Source organism: Stegastes partitus, unplaced genomic scaffold (assembly GCF_000690725.1).
Source record: "Stegastes partitus isolate 25-593 unplaced genomic scaffold, Stegastes_partitus-1.0.2 Scaffold455, whole genome shotgun sequence".
Taxonomy (NCBI): domain Eukaryota; kingdom Metazoa; phylum Chordata; class Actinopteri; family Pomacentridae; genus Stegastes; species Stegastes partitus.
The window spans coordinates 65,346-92,122 of record NW_007578186.1 but is presented as its reverse complement, the minus strand read 5'-3'; the positions used below and the strand labels follow the sequence as shown (position 1 = coordinate 92,122).

At 40.5% G+C, this 26,777-nt stretch overlaps 1 protein-coding gene across 3 annotated transcripts; it reads left to right on the top strand.

The window, feature by feature from the left end:
- Positions 1 to 126: 126 nt before the first annotated feature.
- On the top strand, positions 127 to 26,777 carry parga (poly (ADP-ribose) glycohydrolase a). Of its 3 annotated transcripts, none has more exons than XM_008286441.1 (18): positions 127 to 412; positions 1,064 to 1,126; positions 2,537 to 3,202; positions 3,343 to 3,475; positions 4,288 to 4,410; positions 4,539 to 4,619; positions 5,077 to 5,151; positions 9,062 to 9,154; positions 10,433 to 10,587; positions 14,591 to 14,670; positions 14,796 to 14,856; positions 15,284 to 15,359; positions 18,832 to 18,979; positions 22,390 to 22,468; positions 22,598 to 22,706; positions 23,225 to 23,330; positions 24,674 to 24,802; positions 25,542 to 26,777. In XM_008286441.1, exons 2-18 carry the CDS (start codon positions 1,098 to 1,100, stop codon positions 25,721 to 25,723), a joined length of 2,325 nt encoding a protein of 774 aa, XP_008284663.1. In that variant the 5' UTR covers positions 127 to 412; positions 1,064 to 1,097; the 3' UTR covers positions 25,724 to 26,777. The 3 variants fall into 3 exon arrangements, with proteins under 3 accessions (XP_008284663.1, XP_008284662.1, XP_008284664.1); XM_008286440.1 differs by having other exon boundaries at positions 1,061 to 1,126; XM_008286442.1 differs by lacking the exon at positions 127 to 412 and adding an exon at positions 433 to 603 and having other exon boundaries at positions 1,061 to 1,126.

Sequence of the window (26,777 nt, the reverse complement as noted above, 5' to 3'; positions counted from 1 at the left end):
AGTTACAGAAAATTATAAAACCAAAAATCATAAACTAATATCAGTGAAAACAAGAACTTTATTTTATTTATTTTTTATTTTTTTACTACAAATATTTTACATGGAGGCAATTGAGTCTTTTTTGTGTTTTTGGATTTCACGACAGTAGGCTGCTTTTTGACACAGTTGCTAGGATACCAACTCACGATCCCGCCTCTTTGTCCGAGAACGGCATCGTGATTGGTCGAGATTTTTTTTGCCGTCAAGGTGCAGCAGCTGCACCGCTGCAGCAACGAAAGTAAACCAATAACCGAACGCTAACATTTTCACGAGTGATATGTAGTCTGGATAGAAATAGTTTATGTGTACAATATAAATAAATAATTGTGTAATGCACCTCAGTCGGAAGTCCTACACAAAGACGGACATGCCTGTAAGTCGCGACGTATCTCTTTGTTTTAATTGGAGACAGCGCTGCTAGCTTGATCAGCTTGGATGAGGTTACTATAATCGAAGCTAGCGAATGAAAAGCTAACGTTAGATTTTGATTTAGCCAATCAAAGCTAAGTTAGCTCAAGATGACTTGTGTTTTTTCGCGCTGCAGAATCTGTCCTCGTTGGGCTGGTAAGCTAACCAAATCCTTCGTAACATCTATTTTGCCACTACTTGTCGATTAACTGTTTTTTTCCTCCCCGTGAAGGTAATGTCAAAAGTATCGTACATGGTTTGGTTAGTTAGCTTACTCATCGTAGCTTTGTGAAACCCTGATGTGCAGCCCGCCGAGTGCGTGTTTTGTTTGTGCCGAATGATGTGTACTTGAAGTAAGAAGCTAAATTTGAAGCTGTTACAAACCACTGTGTCTTGCAAGCCTGCTCGGAGCGCATTGTGCGGAAAAGTGGACCAAACACCTGTTTAAGTTTCAGTGTGTGTCTTCAGCAAACGTCTTAGTGCAGCTTCCGTCCAGGATCAGACGTTAATAAAGCTTAACGGGAAATATGTTACTGGTGTTGCTTAGTAGGCATATATGAAATTCTGAAATAAGTTGCAGCTTTTCAGTGTGCCAATATTTTTCTCTTCCCAGCAGTTAATTTCATATCTACTTGTATGACCTGTGAAAGATGGATGAAGTAATGGATTCTCAGAGAAGGTAAGCAGTCAAGTCAAGGGATCCAAGCTTTTCGTTCAAGGCTGGACATGTGTTTGTACCTTGCATGGTTTGTGTACTGAACAGAAAAATAAACCCAGTCTGTATTATTTTATTAAACTCTATCTCCAAAATAGGGGAATAAGTATTGTTCCAACACACATCAGCTTGACAACAGGATAAATGTCTCGAGACAAACAAATGTACTGTATATTAGACATTATAATGCGCAGATCATAAGTGAGGTCATAGACCAGAAATCACAAGTCAATAATGAGTCACTCGTCTGACGTGTATAGTTGTTGTGGTTGTTAATGCTGCCTGTGGGATCGTGTTTCACTCCTCCTGAAGGGCTGAGGTGGTGGACCATTTTCGGGAACAGGATTACGTTGTCGGAAACATAAATCCAGAGCATCATGAGGCAGTAACTTTATCTTAGATGACAAATGATGGAGTCATGGACATTCAAGTGCTTGGCTACAGCCCTAACTGACATGCCAGCATCCAGCCTGCCAATAGTCCATTAATGTTATTCTCTTGTCATCTGTGGCAATATATCATTTAACCACAGCTGGCTTTTTATAGTGGTGTTTTCTAGTTATTCGTCAAAGGAGTGTCACACTATCTGATCACTGCCGTTTAAAGCACCACCATATTCTCCACCACGCTCCTTACGATCCTCGGGCAAAGGTCTTTTAACTGTCCCAGAGGCCTGGCTGAAAACAAAGGGGGACAAAGCATTTTCAATCTGGGCGCTGAGGCTCTGGAATGACCTGCCCGAGGAAATCATGTCGGCTGACTCTGTGCTCTCTTTTAAGTTACTTCTTAAAACACGTTTTTATCTGAGAGCTTTTCCCTTTTTTAAATAAAATTTAAAAAAAAAAACAAAAAAAACAAAAAAAAAAAACCATAAAACTTAAATAAGTTTTATGTTTTTTAGATTCCTGCTTTATGTGTGTGCTTTCTACTTTTAGCAATGATTCTGTGTGCTTATTGTATTTTAATTTTTAATTTATTTTTATCGAAAAACACTTTGTAACATTTGTTTTGAAAGTGCTCTATAAATAAAGTTTATTATTATTGTATGAAGCAACACCTGGCTGTGGTATGGATTGACTGAGTGGTGGAGAATTTGTTACCAATTGAACAGCTCAAAAACTTTTTTGGGCACAATTGTCCAAATTTAATCGTTTCATTTTCATAAACAGAAATCAGAATTTTAACATTTTCTTTATGTCAGAAAGGAAGATCATTTGCATGCTGTGTTTACATTGTTGTATTCATTGTATATTTGTGGCACATGCATTCTGGGAAAAGGGAATATGCATAATTAGGATCATAAAGAACATTTTTGTCATTTTATCCTGCTAACATGACCTCCTCTCACTTTGTTTCCTTTGTGTCCTGCTGCAGTTTAACTTCTGAAGTCGAGCCAGAAGAGACAAAGGATATTGTTCCACAAACAGATTTAACAGATGGAAAAGATGAAGTCCTTTGTGAACCGCAAATATCTGACTTAACAAAAGACTGTGTGCTAACAGAGAACACACACGATGCCTCTCAGAATTCAATGGACTGTGGATCTGCAAGCGAACCGGATGAATCTGTTCTTGCAGGCAGCAAAAGTAACACGGCTCAATCACACTGTTCTAATGGGCAGAAGTCGAAGAGGCCCAGTTTGCCAGGCCCCCAGCCTGTTAAAACAACCTGTGTTGCTGCACACTCACCAAATCCAAAACTCACCCTCTGTCTTAGTAACAGTCCCAGTAAGGTTGTAAATACACCCAGTGATGTGGAGATGCTGAGTCCTGACAGTCCAGTCAGTAAAACCACGAGCATCAACAACTCTGCAGACAAGGATTTTGATGGCAGTACTTGTGCAGAGGACTCTGGCTTTGCAAAGGCTCAGGTAATGGGATCTCTGCAGATTGTCAAAGACTCTGATCCCGGAAGTTTGTCCAAAGAAAGAGTCAACCCTGTTGCCGTGGGAACTGAGGATGCTGAGATAGCCGAGTGCAGCAGCTCATCTAATATGAGCCAAGACTTAATTGAAAGCCAGTCAGGTGCAAATTTCAGAAGGTACTTGTGAGCATTTTCACGTCTCTCCACCACTTTTTGTCTTTTGTAATCACTAAATTACCCTTTCTGCTTGTTCCATTATTTTTGCAATGTCCCTGCTGTTATACTCTAGTACACTGACCTGCTTTTGTTTTGTGCAGCGATTCATCTGCATTGCATAATATGGACAAACGATGGCTGGGAACACCCATAGATGAGCTGAACAGAATACCCCAGTGTGCTCCCCCTCTGTCTCACCTGAAAGTAGTGCCTAATCACACTGTCACAGTCAGGGTGAGTCAACAGCCACTTATTCGTTTGTGGCTCTTCTTGTTTGCAGTCATACCAATAATATGTAAGCAGATGTGATTAGGAATTTTTGGGTTGGACTACACTTGGTAATTTTTTTCTTCTTTAAAAAAATAGTTAAAAATCTATTTAGGAGCACAGGAGATATAAAATGTGTGCAAGGAAGCAGGAGAAGGACATGGAGTAAAGGTCCAGCTGGCAAGAAAGGAAACAGGGGACACGTCGTATGCGCCCTAACCTGTCAGCCGGGTCGTCGCTACACTGACTTAATAAGAGAAAAAATTATGGGGAAAAGGGGAAGAGAGGATGTAAAAATGACTCTTTATATATAGACAGCCTGGATAAGAAATGAGGAGACAGTGCAGGGCCAAGTGAAGCCATCCTCCATGATTCCCTCAGGGCCTCTTGTCAGTAAAGGTCCTATCAGACTGTTCCCCACTGCTTGTCCCACAGGAACACTGTCAGTGCTGCTGTGTAGCGACAACTTGCTCTTACCATCATCAACAACTGCCACCCAAACTAGACTCTACCGTCATTAAATTGGAAGAACGATTTTAAATTTATAATTACTGTTTGAAGTAAATCCCATCTCTACATTAAAAACAAGATGGTTTTCAGTTGTTAGTCGGCAAAGAAATGTATGACATATGAACAAGTGCTGAGCTTGAATGTTCAATTTCTCTGCATTTAGCTTTAAAATAAGGCATTTATTGCAACATGCATATTTTTAAAAGTAAAACCAGCAGTAACCTGTAAAGATATCTTGCTTTCCCTGCCTTTTTGTTTCCCTGTTACAGACAGATCTCCTCAGAGAGGGAGAGGTCCCTGTCCCATACCCCACCAAGTTCAAAGATGCGTGGGATGATGTGTCAGTGAAGATGCCCTGCTCTGAGAAGAATCTATTTCCTATGGAGACCGAGGTATACTGATTGTAATGCTGATTTTGATCTTCTTCACAGCCTTTCATCAAAACATGCCATTTTACTACAACAACGTTAGCTACTGCAGGAAGCTTGTAAAAACACCATATCATTTTGTACTCGTGTAGGATGGAGGTGGTGTCCAAAGTCGGTGGGAGCTGATTCACACTGCCTTGAAGGGAGGGTTTAAAAGTTCTCTGGATGTGAGGGTAAGACAACTGTGACCACGGCTGGACTGTGCTGATTTTGGCCATTTACACTCTCCAATAAAACGTAGGAAAACAGCTAATCTTACTGTCCTATTGTCTTCTTTTCCCCTCCTCTTTATGTTAGCAAACGTAGCAGTTCAAACCTTTGTCTGGTTAGCTTCTCTTCTCATGTTCTGCATATATTCCTTGAGTAAAACTGAGCACATTATGAGGTTGGTAAATTAATAACTAAAATGAGAAATGAGCAACCTAAAGTAGTCTTTTAAACATTACTAAATTGAGAGACTCTCTGCTCATACATGTTTTCAATTGAACAGTCACAGCAGTTAGTTCTTGAACCTATCCCATAAACAACCACATGGTGGCAGAGTTAGCAACAATTCTATTTTACATCATGTGTACAACAAGACTTGCTATGCATTGAGTAATTTATTAATCTTCTCATTCTACTTTTCAGGATGCAATATTGAGGTATAACACAGCCCATGCAAAGAAATGGGACTTCACTGCCCTGAACCTTCTTTGCACAGAGGTAAGCTGTTCAAAACAGGAGTGTTACCTGTTTTTTTGTGGGGTTGTACTGTACAAAAGATGAAGCAGGAAGATTTAAACAGCTTCCCTAAAGACGACTGACAATACTGTGTTGAACAACATGTCTTCTTCACTGAACAAGAATAATTTTAAATTCAAATTGAATGTATTAGTTGAGAAACCTTTATTAAGAAACTTTTTTCTATGTATCAGACTTTGATATTTGCAGTTTGAGAGAATTACCATAAAAATAAACATCTCATCAGTGAATTACAGCCAGTCGTGCGCATCACAGTTCTGACAACTGACCCCTTGTCGATGCCAGCAGCTTTTGTTTACCTCTCCACGATTATGTTTTTACAGTTTATCTAAATAAAGAATGAAGCGAAAGCTAAAAGTAAGCTGGAGTTGTTATCACACAGGGAATCTGCTTTTCTTTGTTTGGCTGCAAGCCCATCAGTGTGCATCGTCCCCTTGCGGTACCTGGGAGTCTCAGGAGAGCAGCGTTCAGTTAGGACAGATAAGCACAGAGCATAGCAGCGGCAGCTGTTGCAGGTGAATCAGGGGAATGTCTTCTTTACTTTTTGTCTCCCTCCTCCTTTCTTTTAAACACATCTTATACTCTGTGCAGACAGTTTAGGGTTGTCATTACAAACCTGTTGTTAGAGAAACTTCCTGCCACATGGGACGAATATTGCCTGTCTTTAAAGATAACCTTTTAAAAAGGAAAAGGATTTCCAAGTAAAGTCCTTTTACAGAAATTCCCTCTGGAGAGGGAGTAGATAAAGTTCCAGCAGTACTGCCTGTCTCCTGCCAGCCTCACTTCAAGAATGAATGTACATGTAGACTCTTACTGTTAGACTATTACTACCCAAAGTCCCCATAAAAGGAAGATGAAGTGTTTGGATGGATAGTAAATCAAATTCAATGTAAAGCCTAACTGAACCTACGTTTGGTAAAGCATATGTTTATTTGGTTAAATTATTTTCAGGTAAGTTGATGTCCTGATTAGTAGAGAATAAAATCATTTTTCTAATATTGGCTCTCACAGTTTGGTGAGATCATGTGATACCTGTTACAGTTCAGCCAGATTGGTATTTTGAACCGAATATCTGTCCCCTCTCATCAAGGATTACTCAGCTAAATTCAGAGTCATTCTGAAATTGTCTCTCTCTCTTTTTTTTTTTCTCTCTCTGAAATAATTTCTCAGAGTAAGGCAGGGAGCTCGGTGGATCAATAGCCGCCTAAACCTTTTTATAGCTTAATCCAATTTAATTAAAAGGCCCCATTAAACTGTAAGGATGCTAAGTAAGGCCAGCCAGAAAGTTCCTCTTCCAGGAATCTATTGCATCAGCGACTCGCTGTCCACTCACGGCCCGGAACCCGGTATTTACCCCCTCTTTTTTCATTTCCTTGCTGCCGAGGCATTTTACGAAGGGGAGTGGTGCTCACAAGAGAAGGGCAAGTCAAGGTTTAGATGTCACAAGTTGTTAAAAAAAAAAAAAGCTGAATTTCATATTATGCTAAGTAATTGGTAAGAATTACTTACTAGTTGCAAGTATTTTCTGGTAGTTTAATTTCCATCAGTCTGTGGATGCAGAATGAATGAGCATTAAGACCATCATGACAACACTTGAGCTGAAATGATTAACAATTGCCATTCCACAGCAGACACGTGCCATCCGAGGTGATTTATCTTTCATGCATTGTCTAATGTAGTGAATCATATGGTCTGCATTTTCAGCCATTCTGTGAACCCACCATCACACAACTGTCAGTGTATGTAGATAAGCAATACAAATAATACAGCGTGCATCCTGTGTACAGTGCTTCTGTGCTCATGCTGCGGCATGCTGGGAGTCTGAATGTAGCCAAGACCACCTAATTAAATCTGGGGCAACATTTTTGTAGCACTGAGGTAATTGTCAAGAGGTACATTGCCCCTGGGTCAGTGATTGACACTCTGCTCAACGTGTAATAGCCATAGGGGAAAAAAAGAGTTATCCAAATTAGGGCTTGTCTGTAAATTGTCTTAGTGTTTCTCCTCTGCCGAATGAAACTGTCACCGTGTCACTTTCTGATGAATGTCTGAGGGGCTGAGCAGGAAAGCAGTCCAGGAATGAACACGAACACTCAGCAGCCAGACAACAACACAGTCTATTTCACTTACTTTGATGCTTTTTTGCTTGTTTTGTTTCTATCTTTCTCACACAGTTGTTCTAAATACGATTGAAATATCAGTCTGACACTAAATGCTTTGGAAAAAACATGCCAGACCTCTAAATTATATTGTGAAAATCCAGGTTTGGGAAAGTTGAGCTGCCAGGAAATTAAAATAACTTCCATCCATTCTGGATGGAAGATCGATGTGTAATCGATCATTAGCCTATGCAGCACTAAATCTAGTCTGTCCTGATGGAACTTAGTCTGTCATATTTATTGACATGAAATACATAGTTTGTGTGAAGCCTAACCTTGTGGCCAGCTGCTGTAGCTGTGGAAAGGCTGGGGGATCATCTTTCTGCCCCCATCCTGCCGCATCACCAACTACCATCTATTAGTCCCACAGGAGCGCTTTATGATGTCTGCCAGCTCATTACTTCTGACAGCATTTAGTCAGACCTGCTCTGCAGCCATATAAATGCCCCTGGCCAAATCAACCACCAAAGACTTCAGGTTGAAAATCAAGCTCCCCTGCCACTCTCCCCACAAATGGTCATTTGCATTTGCTCCAGAAGGTCCATTTAATCAGCACAAGCTTCCCTGCTTACCTTGATAGAATAAGGCAAGTGATTGATGCCAGTGACATTCGAAGCCAATACGCTCATAAATGATTGCGTTGTAAATCTGGGTGTATGATGGAATAACTGGGTGTTTATTTTAGAGGGAATTGCAGATGGATGCTGAGGTAAGCTACAGGCTGAAGTATGGGTGCCTCGGCCGTGGCGAGCTCGTTCCCAGATTGATGGTAGTTTCTTCTGAAACAGATTCACTGTAGTGAGCAGCTCTGCAGCATTTCTAGTTCTTTTTTCACCACTGAAGTGTTGGGATTATTGATATCTGAGGGGTAAGAGTTCACACTATAACAACAATAAACCTCGCTGCCTTCACTGAAACTTGAGTTTTCTTGTTGGATATGAGGAAACGTTCCTTAGATATTGGTTACTGTTATTGGTTTATGACCTTAGACTCACTGTCAGCGTTATTAGAGCAACTTTTCATTGAGTAGGTGACTCTTCTTCATACTTTTCAGCACCATCTGGCCTCTTTGTTATGACAATACAATACAAACCTTAACGCTATATTGCAAAATTTAAGGTGAAAAGCAGTCTGTACTTTGGTCTGACATTTTTAGAGAACACAATAGGACGACTGGGAAATAAATGGTAGCTGGTCCGCACCAAAAGCACTTTTTGTCCTTAGCTAAATTCTACAAGGCGCTTTAAAATCTGCTTCTTTGTCATTCATTCACACTTACACACACAACCCATCAACAGGAGTGGCAGAGCTGCCATATGAGGTGTTCACCTGCTGCAGGGAGGAACTCAGGGTGCAGTGTTTGCCCAGGGGCACTTAATATTGGACAACTTGCTCCACCCCTCTCCAAAATGTAGTATCAGTGAGTACACCTGCTTTCAAGGAAAAAAAAGAATATTGGAGTTTTTTATACAAACAAACAAAAAGGTGCAATTTGGGGAATTTTTTGGATTTTGTGATACTAACATTTATTTTTTTCCATTTTGATTAGAAAACCAGTGGTGTTAAAAAAACCAGTATGTCACTTCAGATGTAATCAGTCACTCTGACTGCCGGATCCAAGTAACTGCCTGCCTAAGTAGGCAGTCGGCTCCACAGAGATATCCCATTTAACAATACTTTAGCTTGTATGTTTTTTTTTCTCTTCTCTCCAGTATCTTGAGGTTTGTGAGGTGCGACACCTGTTTGAGGTTGTGCTACCTGCTATGGTTGACCTGGCTCTCAGCGCTCTTCGCCTCTGCACAATGGTAAGGGTTTACTATTCCCTAGTATGTACAGCAAACAGTCTATGTTCAGAAGGTGCTTGTTTTTTTGTGAGGATGCAACAAGGGGATAATGGCTTAAAGAACTAGCAGTTTTTAAGGTGAACAAGAGAGAGAACGTGGCAGTCAGCAGGGAGGAGGAGCAAAGAGTTAAATGGTGGATGTTTTACAGGATCAACTCATGAGTTACAACTGGTAGATAATGAATTCCTCTTTCTGGTCCATATCAAGAACTGCTTCATTAGAAAAGAGGACTGAGAGGAGAGGTTCATGTCATGTCCTGTCATCCATTTCATGTGTTATGCTCGTGCACTTGAGAAAACTCCACTTACTTTGTGCATTCAGTGCACTAACCGGGACTAGTTGTAAATTTTACAATTCAGTCTGTCTTAATTGAACTTCCCCACTCAGCATCCCCTCTCCGAGCAATGCATTTTGGGAAAACAGGGTTGGATAATCGGCCCCATCAAACCTCGACGGGCCCCTCTTTTATTCACATTACAACCAGCTGATCCATGTCACTGATCTTTGAAATGTCATCTCCATTCATCACTGTTTATATTGTCTGTCATCAATTACAGTCATACAACAATTACAGGATTGGCATTTTTCAAATCATGTTATCTATTTCGGAGTCTTCGCTTTAATTTGATAAAGTGAATTTAGCTCCCACTCTGGGCATGTTAGGAAAATCCCTGTAGCTGCTACTGGAGAAGCCAAGGGCAGAACATGTTCAAGTCGAACTGAAAGAGGGAATTTCTGGTACAGATTCATCCCACGAGAGAAATATTTGTAGCAGTTACGTAATGAAGCTCTCTGACTCTCTCCGCTTTGTTTTGCAGTATTAAGCGTCAGGGCTAATGTTTATGTGTGTGTTATTAGAGCTGGTATTGATCTGCTAACTGGGCAGCCTTGGGAGGCTCTTTAGCCCTAATCAGTGAAGATAGATGGGCTCTGTGTGTGTGACTGAACGAATGTGGGGGAGAGCAAGAAAACCAGGACCTTAATTACTACCACCCATTTACCTAATGGAACTCTTCTTGTCTCCTCTCCTTGCTAGAGTGCTAAACTAATTATCTCCCCTCATTAGCCGTCCAACCTACACTACTACACCCACATAACCTTGTATGTTTTTACAACATCCACTGTTGTTTCTCTGTTCCCCTGTCTCCCAGCTTTTGTCTCTTTGCCTTGACTCCATACCGTTGCTCTTGTCACTGTTTTGATTTTTAATCTTTTTTTCCACTCCATATCTCTTTCTAGCCAATCCCTCTGCTGAAGACAAGGATGAACCATTCCTTGACTATGTCTCAGGAGCAAATCGCCTGTCTTTTGGCCAACGCCTTCTTCTGCACATTCCCTCGACGCAACTCCCGCAAGTCAGAGTACTGCAATTATCCTGAGATCAACTTCTACAGGTAAAGGCAGACCTTCCCTTGGAAAAATTAAGAAAGGCTCAAAACGATGAGTGGCTCATTTAGGCAACTGAGTGGGCTGAAGTCATTAGTATTTTATTCGTACAATGAGATTTGCCTCTTTAGTCCCCCACAGAGTCCCTTTGTAAGCAGGAGACAGATCGTTGGCCAGATTTTCGTGGCGTAGTAATGGGATCAGGGTTTCTAATATTGTTTTCAGTAGTGTTCTGTCCCACAACTGGGCATCAAATAAATTCCAAAATTATGATTTTTTTGGTTAATCACAAATATTTTTAGTTATCAGTCCTTCGTGATCCTACTGTTCAAAGTAAACTGATTTCCATCAGGGGGCACTACTGCCTTGAAAACCCTTAATAGATGAATTCCTGTGTTTGTACTCAGCTTTCACTCATATTCTAAGGTTCAATTAGAAATAAAGTTTCTTTTTTGACATGCACTGGGCCATAATATGATGAACTAATTGGAACCTGCTGCTAAACAAAGCCACACTGTCTGGCATCTCATTTATTTTCATCAAACAGCATTCCTGTATTTTTTTTTTGTTGTTGTTTTTTGTCATTGTGATAGTGTTTGCTGCAACTGCACCTACCGTCTTATACACTTGAGGATGGGGCTGTGGGCTGAGAATTTTTCTCCATGTTTCTGTTATAGCCCTTGGGTGGGAGGGAGATCTGAGTAGGAGTGTTAAATTGGTGTTCTCGATTTCTACCTACTCAGAACCAGTGGTCTGGTAAGAAAGCCTGGGATGGCTAATTGAAACAAATTGTTTTGATAGCCTGTTTCAAAGTCCTCACTTCTGTGTCTGTCTCCGGCTTTTCGGAGTCTTCAGGTGTCACTTTGTTTGTAGGAAAGGAAAGTGATCCATGTGTATAGTTGAAGCTAAACTTTCGAGAGTGATGGCTGTCGTGGTTTAATGCGTGAAGATGGCAGTAGGCGTTGCAGCACTATTGCAGGTTAGGCTGTCTGTACCAGTTGTCTGAGGACTGTCTTTGGTGATGATGTCCACGTTTTTCTCTGCTAAAGAATGACTCGAAGGATAAGTCAGATTTTTTTCAAGGCTGCCTTGAAAACATATTGAAATGGGTTGAAGTCTATTCACAAGTTTATCTAAAGCTAGCATGAGAGTCAAGCGGATATTTTCCTTAGTTTCAGTGTTTTTAGGTTAAAATTTCCTCTTTCAATTCAATTCAATTCAATTTTATTTGTATAGCGCATATTTACAACAACAGTCATCTCATAGCGCTTCACAAAGGCAAAAACAGAAACACCCAACAATCCAAAGCATCTGGATTCCCTATAAGCTTCAGCAGTCCGCAAGCAGTCCGCAACAGTGGGAAGGAACCGAAAACCCCAGCAGGGGGAAAAAAACCTCCGACAGAACCAGGCTCAGGGAGGGACGGCCATCTGCCTCGACCGGTTGGGTGAGAGTGGGATGAATTATACAATTTAGTTTACAGTTAAAAAAGTTATTAGAATTTATTGTCCTCTTTGTGTTTCCAATTTGAGCTTGAGTAGTGGGGTGGTCCATACAGGGGAAAAAACGTACTACATGATTCCAATCCTCAGAAAAATTTAATATTTTCAGTGTAGTAGATTGCTGGCCTGATGGTTGTTGTTGTTGTTGTTGTTGTAGTAGTAGTATCCTGTACTAAAGAGGGTTTTTGAAAACAGTAAGACATAGATAGCAGAAAGGGAGGAGAAAGTCACGTTGAAAAGCATGGCCAAAGTCAGACTTGTACCTGAAGCCTGCATCTCGTAAGTCAGACTAACTGTAGATAAACTTGTTTGCATTTTTGCACTGAAGAAAGTTTTTGGATTTTGTCCACATATAACTTACACTGAAATCACTTCAGGAATGGATTTTCTAATGGCCGATATGAAAGGTGAACTACAACAGCAGCTGGTACCTATGTTAGTGTTCATATGGACTCTTTACTGTTATTTTTAAGACAGACTTGTGACATGAATAACTCTGAGCAGACGTCTAATTGAATCTTTATGGAATTTTTTTCCAAGCATTTTTCTGCTCACCGATAATGACTAGAAAGTTGAGATGTTGTTTGTAGGTGAGGTGGAGTCAGTAACAGAGTTATAATGAGATTTAGCTACCAGCTTTACCACTCTATTTTTGGACAGTTAGTGTCTTGGTATACCCAGGACACTGTCCAGATATCACCCCAACTCAATTTTCCCCAATTTGCTCGAGGCACTTTCTCCTCATTAGTTATATTTGTAATAAGTTTGGCTTGTTGCCTGACAGACTGGAGATGTTAGTTTAGTAACACTTTATCATAGTAGTACTTACACACATAACAGAACATGAAGCATGTATTACCCACTGTATAATTTTGATATTCTCTGGAATCTGCATGGACCCTGACTACTGTCCAGGCCTAACTAGGTATCTACTCCTTCCTGGTTGTTGAGTTACATTGTTTTATGAATCCCAGGGTCCTATTGATTATCTGTGGGGGCCACATACCCAGCCTCAGCTGCCTCATTTTATCAGAGCCTTAATCGTACTTTCCGTATCACCAGTGTGTCATCTGTATGAGTGCAATATATCTGCCTCTGTAATAATGTAAGCATTGATTCCGGTCGCAAAGTTGGCTTTTTCAGAACCACTTGGGCCTGCCTTCACTATCAGCATTTCTGCCTGCAGCGAAATACAGGGAAGAGCAAGGGGGGGGGGGCTGTCTTGGTGTCTCTGTGGAGATGAGACTAGACAAGACAACCACTGCAGTCTAAAATGGGCCCTGGATCGTTACTGGCCCTCCCCTCTCTCGCTGTAATTGAGGGAGTGTCCGTCACTTTGCTTATCGGCTACAGTAGCGCTCTGTCTTGGACAAGCAGAGCAGCAAGCAATCTGCTGATTGCTGTTTTGGCAGAACTGTCAAGGTTTGTCCTCTGTTAAGTGATAGATAGATTCAAGGGGGAGGATAGAAGGCAGGAGAGTTATCTCTTTAGCTTGTGTTTTCCTCTGTTTGAGAAGAAAATGACACAGGGAGCTCGTTTAGCAGTTTGGTCAGCAATGAAAGCTCATTACTGACGAGTAAGTGTCTTTTTTTTTTTGGCCCGCCTCATTTGCAAGGAACCTAAATAACGAATAATAGCAAAACTGTCAGAAACATTGTGTGCACTTTATATAGTAGATAAGCTAACAAGGATAAGAACCAACTACTTAATGTGACTGTCCTTAAAATAACAACTGCTGTAATATATGTTGTAACTAAATCCTTCATAATTAGTTGCCCTTCTCTTTTCAGCAATGCATGATTTGTGGCTGCACTGGAAATCTCACCCTGATCCATTTGTGTTGCACTTGCTCTGTCTCATAGGCATGTTGTCCTCCAGGGTACATTATGGCAAATTGACACTGACTAAGGGAAAGAGTTGGGTGGGGAAGGGTGAGGAGGTTCACAGAGCATGAGTAAGGCATTTTGTCAGGAATTTAAATGGAGGGGGAATATGTCAGAATTTTCCTGAATAAATGAGCCTTTTTTTTTTTTACTCACTGAAGAGCTTTTAGTACATTACTTTTCTCATTTCATTTGTTCTCTCCATTTTGATTTCTGTACTAGTCTGGGCAGAGAGCCATGGGAGAGAAAGATGAATGTTGAACTCTGATTAGTAATCAGCTTAGGTTGCTTTTAAGAGGCAGGAAGGTACCAGCATGGGGTGATTTGAGCTGTGTATACAGAGCTCTCTCTCATCCCTTCACCCTAGTTTTCACAGTAACTGATGAACTGGGACAGGGCCTCAGGCAGTGCCATTGTGTGAAGGATGTAGGTAGATGGGGAGACATCATGCCAGTCTGAAAGCTTGACCTCACTCAAGTCACCGTAGTATGGTTGTGCAGCGAGCCATAGATAATACCTGAGTGAAACATTAACTCCTCTCATCTGCTGAAATGTAACACATCATTTTATTGATTGTCAGAAGTAGAGGTTTGAGAAACTCTTACAGACTCCCATTTGCTTTTCAGGTTGTTTGAAGGTTCTTCATCAAGAAAAATTGAGAAATTGAAAACTCTGCTGTGTTACTTCAGGAAAGTTACACATACCAGTAAGCACTGAAAAATATCCCACATGATGTTTTCGCATTTGTTTCTCTTTAATGCTCTCTGTGTTTTACATTTGTTTCACTTTGTATTCTCCAATTTAATTCTCCCTGTTTCTCTGTTTGCGAAGGGCCCAAGGGTCTCGTTACATTCACAAGACAAACACTCAACAATCCTCCAAACTGGGAAAGGTAAGATGATTATGCTAGTTTGTGAGTGTAATGAGTTGTTAATCTGACTGATTTTTTAATTTGTTTTTTTCTTGATTTGTCCAATTTTGATTTGTGGTGTGTTTGGGGGCAGTACATGTTCTTTTCTCATACTCACACTTGAATTTTATCAAAACTTTCACAATAATGTCCCTAAAAACTGAAGAAATCTGAAATGTGTTGAAATTGTCTGACTTCATGTAGAAAACTTACTGAAAGGACTTTACATTAGAAATTGAATGACTTATTTGTAACCTCTTAAATCCTTTCTCTACCTGCAGTACACATTTGGCCTAAAGGCCCCTTACAAAGTGTGTGCATGCTTATATGCTCCACTCTATCAGGTTTCGTAGATGTTATGCCTTGCGCTGTTTGAATGCTGACATTTTTTCAATCTTTTTTTGTCAAGCTCCCAGACTCAGCTGACACGCCTACATATCACTTGTGACGGGACCATTGAGGCTAATGGATATGGGATGCTGCAGGTAGAAAATTTATTTACAGTTTTGTGTGTAATTCCAAGTACAACTAGTTATAAATAAAAGTCAGCACACCTGTCTGTGTCCTTCTGTCACTGTAAAGGCTTCGTCCTTTGTAACAGTGGCACCATGATGTCGGATTGTTGGCCTCAGGTTTGAAAATAACATGCCTGTTTTGCACTTGTTGCTATGGTTAAACCAGACAAATGTGGCTCTGGCCACCACCTTTCCTTCCTTCTTGCTTTCCAAAACAAAGAGACTGTTTTCAGCTTAAAATCAGCAGTACAATTTTTGTGCATATCTGTGTAGGTTATTGGCTCTCTGTCTGTATTGATTCACCCCATCTCCTCACCCCCCTCAGTTTTACTGGGTGGCTGGTGCATTTTTTTTTACTCCATTTGACAGCTGATGTATACACATGAGTAGCTCAGAGTGGCAAGGGTGGAGGAGAGGACCCTGGGGTGGGAGATGAGGGAGAAGGAGGCACATGGAGAAAAGGATGACGAGGGTGAGCCATCTCACTGGGGTGACCCAGTGGGCCGGGAGTCCTGCAGTCAGATTGATGGCTACCTCAGCAGGCTGGACACTGGCTGTGTGTTGAGTTTTCGATAGGGCAGAGTGGGCTGTCATCCTGTCAGAAGGTTAGATTGAAGGGTTGGGGGAGGGGGGGTGAGGTTAGGGGTGAACCAGCGAAGAAGGTGAGGAGTTGAGCGACTGGTTTGAAAACATACACACATGCACATACAAACACACTCACTGTCACGTATTGACGTAGCTGTGGGCCACTGAGCAGAACCTTCACCCCTGACAGGCTGTTTAAATATCAGAATTGTGATTGAATGGGCTGTTTTCTTATCCTTGCTACAAAAACAAGGAGCTGGCTTACATGGCATAAAGCTCCAGCATCAAATCAAAATATGTCCTTCACTGAAACAGGAATCCCAGAAATAGGCACAAACAGCTAGAGATTTTCAAAGATCTTATTGGAAATATTGAATTTATCTTAGTCCATTTATTTATGTTACAGTATCACTCTGAACATGAGAGTCAAAAGCCGTGGTCTCTGAGGCTGTAATTATGCATGGCACTGCTTTGATCCAGATACATACATCAGCATGCCAACATTCTCTTAATGCCAAAATACTGATGGTAAACCTTCTAAGTTTGCCCTGTTTACTATCTAAGGTTGGTCTTTTAGCATGCTGACATTTACTAATTAGCAAAAAGCCCAATTTGGCTGATGGGCCAAGTCTTATGGAAAGTCAGTTGTATGAGTTTTTGCCTTCACGATGTCACCAGATGTCACTACAGTCAGGGAATCACCAAAGTGACTATAATTTATCCCAATGAATGCTTGCATGTGTGTACAAAATTCCATGGCAGTCCATCCAATAACTGAAACATTTCACTCAAAACCATGTGCTTGTAAATGTCAATCACATGGTTTAATGGAATTAATTGTCGTGAAGCCACAAATGTCTGTACAAAATTTAGTGCTGTCCATTTCGGTAATGATGAGATATTTCAATAGACAGGTGAAATATTTGGCCTGCTGGTGGCACCAGAGGAAAAGTTAAAGGCTCACCAGAGACTGTATATCTAGGATGGACAGAGCCACTCAGTCTAAAAAGTCAAGCCGATGTGAAAAAGGCTCAACCCTGCATGTTTTCCAGTTTCCAACAGGGGGGTACTGATCTGGTTGCAATAACAACGTAGACTGTAGAGCAGTCAGTGAGAATCACCCTACTTCTCACTTGATTATTTACCTCGGTGAACATGTTCCTAATATGTTTGTGGTCTTGGTCACTAGTTCCACGTTTTCTTTAATACAGAATAATGTCCTTTTTGTAAGCTATGGTGTAAATCAGAGTAAAATAGAAGATAAAGCAGGGTATATTTTAGGGCGGGACTACCTTGTGATTGACAGGTTGCTGCTGTATTGGCGTGCAGTGTCTCCTTAAATTTTCAGTCAGAACCACAGCCCACTCTTTACACCCAGTTTCAATAGACCAACGTAGCGACGACCTAACTCAAGGATTTTTGTATAAAAATCCCTGGGAGAATTTCACAGTGGCTATATCTATTTTTTAGTAAATAAGAAAATAAGATTCACGCCAATCTATCTAAAAGTTGACATATTTTAGTCCTTCCCATGTTGTGGACCTGCTGTTAGACTGGCTTCACTAGAGTGATGCCACTTGCTGAAAATTGTTGTTAAGAGCGTTGCAAACCACTTACAGTTTTTAAGCACCTTATATAAGACATATATGAAATATGGTTATTCTATTTCAGCACTGGTTGTCAGTTTTGTCCGGGCTATTGGTATTACATTGCCAATAAAGGCTGTTGCATCAGATATTTGTCTTCAGCCTATTGCAACACATTGACTTGGGTAGAGATGTTCAGCAAACGTGCTTTTTTGCCTCTGGAATGACAATTATGACATTGTTGGTGTTAAGTTTGATTGTAACCCTTATTTTATTATCATTGCTTCCTTCCCTGTGTCAGATAACTGCTGAGGATCTGAACCCCGAGCAGTCTTGAGGTTCTTTTTTTTTTTTTTTTTGAGTTTTTGAGTTTTTGAGGTGGTTTCTGGATCGTTTTATGCCACATTATAAAGTTCTGCACTTCTTTGGAAACAGCGCAACCATGCATGGCAGTAGAGAGAATTGTTTTTTGTGCAAGGTGTCAAAGTTGTAATGGTGTAAGTCATTAAAAAACAAACAATAACATGTATAACCAAATACCACAGTTCTAAGCTGAGAGATGGTTAACTTTCCTGACAAAAGAGCGTGTTGCAGATGAGTAACTCCCGGATGGAAAGTTAAGATTTGACAATTCTCTCTGTTTTTACAAGTTTGAATGTGGTAAATACTATAAATTTGGCGATTTCATTGAGATTTTGGGAAAGTAGTTTCATGTCTCCCTGTTGACCCAACACTGAATAGTGAGTCTAAAGGGAACGCCAACAAACCTGTTACTCTCCTTTATATAAAGATGGATTCCTCCAGATTTTGCTGTGCTCTCTGTTAATTGTAGATTTTATTGGTATTTGAAGCATCCCTTTAGATTTCATATGTGTCGTTTTGTTGTGATTTCCTGATTTGATTATTTCCAAGCAGGAAACCATGCTATGATCCTTAGACATTTATCTGTGTTAAATGACCACAGTGGGTGACAGATAATGAGACACTAATAGAGTCATTCGGTGAATAATGGGAATGACATTAGCAGAAGCTCACAGTTTTCATCTGCATTGAAGAGGCAGGTCGAAGGGCAAAATATTCACAGCAGTTAATTGAAATTTGTTTTTCTTTAATATTTTTGTAACTTGCCCTGTATGTGTCTTGATTTTAACAAATGATTCTTGTACTCCATTAAACAATCCAAGTGTGAAGAGGGCATTAAATACAGGATGTATAAGATTGAGCCATTTTGGTCAACTCCTTTTACTTTCTTTTTTCCTTTATATCACCAGGTGGACTTTGCAAACAGGCTAGTAGGTGGTGGAGTCACAGGACACGGACTGGTTCAGGAAGAAATCAGGTTCGTCATCAATCCTGAACTCATCGTCTCGCGCCTTTTCACCGAAGCTTTGGAACACAATGAATGCCTCATCATCACTGGTATGTAGACACACACACTTAGACGAACGTACATAATTTTGAGCCTTCGGGTTTCGGCTTTATTTTCAACTGTTGATTGAAGGAAGAAGGAAATGAAGCGGAGAGGAAATTGTAGCTTCAAATTCAGAGTAGTCTGACATTAAAACATTAATAAGTAGTGTCCTCATATGGAAACAAGATAATAGGGCAGGTTATTTATAGGTTTTCACCCAGTTAGGGCTTTCTGTGACATGGTGCTTATTTGCTCACTAAGTGTAGAGAATTGAGTCATTATAGAGCAGACAGTCAGTGTGCAGTCATTACTATAGCATATTTCTTGCTGTTATTCCCCACTTGGCATTTTGTGGCTAAGTAGTGAGATAGTATTGTATTTTATATGTGTGTATTTATTTTTATTGCAGAGAATATCTACTTAAAGATAAGTCGCCCCCTTACTATTGTGCATATACTGTATAATTCAGCAGTAAACACTTAAGTACAACCTATACCAAACCATTAGACACAGATATTTGGTGCAGCAACACTGCGTTTTCTCAGAATGCAATGCCCGGACATTTTTTTGATTATGAATTGCTTGGTATTTCATTTCCTTTTTTCTTTATTTAACAGAAAATACAACCATCTATGTATCTCACGTGGCTTTCTAGTATTACACCTAACCTAGGCTTAACTCATCCCTGACTTATTTCCTCTAGTTCATTGAGCTCTTCGTGTTTATTGGGCTCCATTCATTTTATCCCCCCCTCGTGCTTCATTCCCGTCCGAAGGTAAATCCATTGCATTGATTCACTTGGGGCTGCCCAGTTATCCTTCATTTCTCCCAAGCAGAATTGCTCTATTTTTCAACCTCCAACTCACTGTTTTGGTCAACCTAAGCGTTCTGCCCTCTCATTTGCCTCCCTCCTCCTATTTTGGTCACTCTGCCGTTCCTCCCTGCCTTGCAGCTCACCCACTACTGCTTTACAGTAAGAAACAAATACAAATTGAGATCATGCAGGCATGTGCATGATGGTATGTATGGTAGCCTGTGTGCATTTACTGCCAAAAAAGATGAAATGACAACATCAATATAGGAGTGTGAATAATGTGATAATTCAATTAAATGCATACATGTTTATTTAGGTTTACCGTCATTATTTTTGCTTTGTGTCATTTTGTAGCCACTACAAAGTGGGCAATAACAAAACTGCCTTACTTGATGAATTAGTCAGTTGATTTATGCACATCATCTTAACTTTATTGGAGTTTAATCAAGTTAGCACGGCAAAACAAATATTGAACAACTGCTTACCCTGATTTGGTGTTTGTATTTCACTGGGACATAAAATTATCCTTGAAGACACAAGAGGCATCATTATCCTGTTTGATAAATTCTGCTCCTTGACAAGTGGACATTTATTATAACTTAGCTATGTCTAAACACAGACTGAAAACATGCTTACATTTAATTGATTCTGTCAGTAGAGTCTTCTGTGAACGTAGAACCAACAGAAGATGTATATGGACGTGCAAAAAGCGAAGAACCCAAGAGTTTGCCTGGTCTGATGCGCACCCTCAGCACACTCTGCTATTGTACTTTGCTTGTTGCTCATAGACTGGGTGTGAACAGCAGAACAGAGAAAATGAATAGTCCGTGTGTTGTCCGAGCCCCCGACCCACACTGGTAACACTAAACACACACACACACCATGTAAAAATCGACATCTGCTGAGCGTTGTCTGTGTTGTGTGGCGCCATGTTGTCTTGCTAGAAACTCCTATCTCTCCCAAGTGACCTTCAGTGGTTAGTCACCGTCCTCTTCCCTGCCTCCCTTCATTCTGCCTCCCTCCCTCGTCCCTCCTCCTCCTCTCCACTTAACTTTATTACATTTGGACAGAAAGGAATTTATAGTCCAACTAAGGTCGTTTCTCCACTAATGGAATGGACCAGTTACGCCATAGATTCATTAAAACCTTCAGAATATTCTTTGCACGTGTGCTGTTTCCTTTTAAAGGCTTGTCTGTGTTTTTAGACTCTATATCTGTCTCTCTTGCTCTTTGCGTTTTCCTCTTCTGTCAAGTTAATCATATTTATTTTTATCTCTAGAGGTGTCCTTACTCCAGTCTAAGTCTAAGTGCGAATCTCTATGGGCGTTCTTAGATCGGAAGGTAGAGATCCGTGATGTAATCCAGTGATGGAAGCCTGTATGGCAGGATGCTGTCATGTGTGGTTGCCAGACTAAAAAGACTCAAGGTGAAGGAGGAGGAGGACAGTTGAATGAGTTGACATGGGAAGCCTGTTCTTTGACGTTAGGAGTCGCTGGTGTTGTAGAAAGGGCTTTATTTGACTGGCTGGGATTGTAATGCTACAAGATGTTTAAAATCTAGTAGATGTTCACTCACTCAGTCAAGGATTTCCTCTACACATTGTTGGTCAAACCAACAGCATTGTTTTCTGTTTGAAAAACAATTAAAAGTTAAAAGAGAAGATTTCGCCCTCTGAAAGCTTTCTCAGAAATCTCTCCTTTGTTTTTACATTAATAACTTCCATGGCTGAGCATAGAGACAGACCTAAATGTCTTCTTTAGTGTGAACAAAATCTATGTAGAAACATTATTCTTATTGCCCAGTTGTGCTTCAAAGTAGTTTGTGTCCTGGCTTCAGTCCATCAACTTGAGTCATGCTTTATTCGGAGAAAGGCACAAAAAGGGCATTAGGTATTGGAAGAAGGTACATGCTTGAAATCAAGCCAAGGCTGAAAGTAACAGCATCGCTTTGTTACTGCTTTTCAAGAGATACTTAAAAATGACATTTAGCGTTGCTTTCGAAAGAGTTTTCCAGTGATTGTGAACTTAATAATAAATCTCCCTCACTCTGCTGGCAGCAGTAGCAGTACATATAGCGAAAACCTTTTAATAATCACATGTTTTACTCCTACCCCGTTATTGAAGTGCTGTGTAAACACCTCATACCCTGTGCATAATGTATGGTGCCATTAATAGGCATCATTTTCAGAATTGAGTGCAGCTATATTAGAAATGACAAATGAGGAAATGTTTCTAGTTTTTACCCTGAGCACATACCAGAATATATAAATGTATATAAAAAGCTGCCACTTACTGTATCATATATTGTAAAGATTTTTGCACAAGTGACTGAGGTTAGCTTCTGGTCTTCTAACAGTTACTACCTATTGTGACTGAAAGCTTTTAATTTCAAACCCCAAAGCAGATTACATATTAAATCAATGGGCTTTATTTATGACAATCCAATATAACCTGAAACTGTGTACTCACACTGGGAGCATAAAAGGCACTAAATTTGATTTAGGAAATAAGGCGCTGAAACATATTTACGCCCAGTGTGTGCTCTGACTACTGAGCCCTGAATAATAACCATTTTCTCCGTGACTTTGTCTGTCTTATTCTGCAGGAACTGAACAGTACAGTAAATATTCTGGCTATGCTGAGAGTTACAAATGGAAGGACAGCTACAAAGATGAGACACCCAGGTATTAGATAATCTAATGTTTTTCGATTCTTGCTCTGATAGTTTGAACCCGGAATCTTAAATTCAATAATGAATGAATGATCGGAGAATGTAAATCCCCGCCCTTTTTGTGCTTTTCTTTCACTTCCAGGGATGACTGGCAGAGGAGATGTACAGAGATTGTTGCCATTGATGCTCTTAAATACCGGCACTTCCTAGAGCAGTTTCTCCCAGAGAAGATGACCAGAGAACTCAACAAGGTGAGTCCAATTATATTGCAGCACAATTCTACAAACGGATGTCTTTGTAGAAGGAGTCAAGAAGCCTGATCATCTTTCAGTTGACATTATTATCAACAGTTGATTGATAGGATAATGCTGCACATCACAGATCTTACACTGCTTTGATAAAAAGCTCATGGTGGTGAACTTTGACTTATTGTCAGGCACCACCTGCAAAGATGTTAATTAAAGGGCCAGTGATCTGTAACAGCATTGAATTTAGCTAAGGGCAACCAGCACTTCATCTGGCCATACTACACAAAGTCTATTTGAAGAAGTAATATTTTCTCTCTCTTCAGGAATACGTGAAATATTATACACCCATGTGCACTTAACAATTACATATTTTTGTGTATGGTTCAACCTGAGGCTAACGTTCAACCATAATGCGTCTGTTCGTTTTAATTTATTCAAAGAGACCATAGGAAATGCTAAGAAATTTCTCATGTTTTTTTCTTCCGCACGTTTACTTCCTCCTCCCTGTGCATTCATCCCAGGCGTACTGTGGATTCTATCGAAATAACGCCAACAGCAAACATCTCTCTGCGGTGGCCACGGGCAACTGGGGCTGTGGAGCTTTTGGTGGAGACACACGGCTCAAAGGTATCATTGGATGAATTCTAAACACGTGTCCAAAGAAAGGAACAGACTGTGTATGGCAGCATGCATGAAGAAATCAACAGTTTTCTCGTAAATTGGAGCTGACGTGGTAAAACGAGACGGCAGATGCGTCACAGTACTCACATAAACATTTTGACTCTGGATTCTCAAGCAGTGAGTAAATATCAGTAGTTCAGACAGGATCAACCACTCATCTATACTGCTTGTCCCAGTAGGTCCCTGCAGAAGAACATCAAGCATCCATGCAGTTTGTACTGTGCGCTGAAGCTGGTCTTTCTCAAACCCCTCTAGTCAATTAGTGGCTCTCCCAGGGTGTCACTCTCCCGTTCCTTCCCTTCCTTTATTGATCAGCTGACACACATTTATGTTTTCCATTAAAAGGGCGATTGATTATAGGGCAGCGGCACTATAAATCCAGGCTGATACGGGTCTCTGTGGGCTTACACAACATCACTCTTCATAAGCCGGAGCCCCTAACTGTTCCCTCGAGTGTGCCAAGCTACTATTTTGGACAGTTGTGTTTTTCTCATCGTTGTTGTCAATAAATTCATTACAATTTCACATGTTGTTGTTGTACCACAAGGTACTAAATACTCATCCACTGTGTTATGCCTGGATTCATGGAGGCTGCACTGTGCTGAAAACCACATCTCCATATAAATGTCCTGCATTTTTAATGCAAATGAGTGTTCTGAGGTTGGAGTAACATGGTTAGGTTTGTGTACAGTTAGATTTTAAACCGAGGCTGTTAATTTCCTCCGCAGCGTGCTATGAATAGATCCACCGGACTTTACAGAGTCCCTGAGGATGATATTAGCTTCCGGGGGCCCCGCCCATTAGCCCTGGAATTAACATAGCTGGTATTTTTAGTAGGCAATAACTGTATTTTACATTTAAGTCCCGGAGCTGACTTGAGATGTGATAGTTACATAAGACCAAGCTGTGATGTCGTAGTAAAGATTACAGACCTTTTGCAAATGATGGTTTGTTTTGCGTGTTCATTAATCAGAAATCTATAACCATTCTGTTAAATATTTAAAACTCTTAAAACCTAATTTGCAACGGCTCAAAGATTGAGTGCTGTTGATGAGGCTATTCTACCAGTGGTGGATTATTTACTCTTCTGATACAAATTGCCCCTGTCACTCATGTTCTTTCCTGCCAGAAGCTGTACCTTATCTGGCTTATTGACCAATTACTTAGTCTCCTATGCTTTTCAGTGGTCAATTACACCTTTATGATTTCATTCCAAAACTAATGGTGCTATTACAATATATTATTGGTGCCTGAATTTCCCTGTAGCGTTCTCCTTCTCTGTTTTTCAGCGCTGATTCAGTTCATGGCAGCAGCAGAGGCCGGGAGGGACGTGGCATACTTCACGTTTGGGGATGCTCAGCTCATGAGAGACGTTCATGAAATGCACACTTTCCTCACTGAGAGACAAGTCCCCGTTGGTAAGACTCAGGCACAAAACCAGTTCTAGTTCTAGTCTTCTTGTTTGCAGGAGTTAGCCTTTGTCCCAAGCTGCAGTCACACAGTTATTATCTTGTCAGTCCTGCATCTGTTGAGCTCTTATGGCAGATTACATAATGACCAGGAATAGTGATGATATCACCCACTGTTTCGACTGTGAGGCTTTCGCACAGTGCGCGGAGGTTGTCCTTGTTGGTGCCTTTACAGAGACAGTATGCATAAATAACAGAACGCCGTCCATCTGTATGATAAGTTATTCCACCTTATGGGCCATCTCTTGTTCTTCGGCCCATCCTTTCAGCCACAGCCGCAGAGTGGATTACTGCCTGAACTGACCCCAGCCTCTCCCCTCCCCCCCGTTTTCATTTTTCTTCTGCTGACATTTATTGAAGCCTTTCAGAGAAATTCCCCTCTAGCCATCCATTTCCTAAAGTGGAGCTACGGAGGGGGAAAAAAAAACCTCATGGCATGTGTGCGTGTGTACGTGCGCTTGATTTATAAATGAGCCCAAACACGCTTTCATTTTTCTTTTTCTTTTTTCCTGCTGTAGTTTCAGTCCCTCTCTCTCTTGCTCTTTGACTCTTTAACCATGCATTTTGTCCATTTCTCTCAAACCCTGTTTTTTCTCCCTCCAAATTTCTTCCTTCCCCTGACCCCTGCACCGTCCCCCTTCCCCCGTCTCCCTTCCTCCCTCTCCACCACCCTCACTTACCTTCCCAGGCCAACTGTACAGCCTTCTGAACCAATACTTCAATGTGATGTGCAAGAATTGCCGCACGACTCGGCCTGACGTCAGCCTCTACAGTTTCATCTACGAGAGAGTCTCCACCCCCAAAACCACCGACACCTCGGACTCGGCTAAGGATTCTGGGATGTCGCCTGTAACAGCAGACTCTCATTAACGGGGAAGAACTGAAACTTAACCTCCCTTCTCTTGTCTCTCTGTAAAAGAGACTCCAGGTTCAGAAACTTCAGTGTACTCTCAGTCTTGTGCTTAACAATCACTCTTTCTCTCACATACACTCCCTTTAAGTTTGTGATTCCAACACACAAACTACAAAAACACAGTTTTGCCTTTCTCGCTGGTGGTATTATAGGAGCCTGGTAGTACGGCACCAAATGTGGTGAAATGTTTCAGAGACTTATAGCAATAGTAAATCCTGGTTGCTGTTAGGCCTTTGTTTAGTCTAAATGTGATGTGGAATTCTTTTTTTACACACTAATTACAAATATGGCCAAATATTCATCATATGCATGATTGTGGACACTTTTCACTATTGATAATCCAGGACATGATAGTCCCCCCTGGTTATCTTGTCTTATATTGTGTTTGCTACTTTTTTTTTTGGATGAGTTGTCTTCTCTATTTACCATACCCAGCCTGTGGTGAGGTTCCTGAATGCTGAGAGATGGTGAGATGCCATACTGTAGTCTATGCATGGGTAACATTTATTTATCAAATATTCTACAAATATATGCTGCTCTTTTATATCCTCTATGATGTTGAAGTTCAACATACATATTGTCCTTAAGGCTTATTTTAATATGAGTCAAAACGGTCAACATAGTCACTGGTGTGAGAGTCATCTCAGATGAAACAGGTACTAGAGGTTTATGGTCACTTCATCAATTTTAAATATATTCAGTGTTAAGCACAGTATTGATACTGTATATACAAATTAACGGGGGAGCAGATAAATAAAGAATTGCACGACAAATATTATTTTTGTTAATGTTTTTACTCAACACTTACTTTGGGGATGTGGTTATGGTTTTTTTATATATATATATATATATATGATTTCCTGTGTTTTCTGATTGACAGTGTGGGTTCTATTTAATGATGGGTTCATGAATAGATTAAAGGCTGTAAATGCATTGCATAGTACTGTACCTGAGCCTTTTAGGTTGTACTATTTTTATTATAATTTCCTAATTAAAGTATATCCTGTTAAA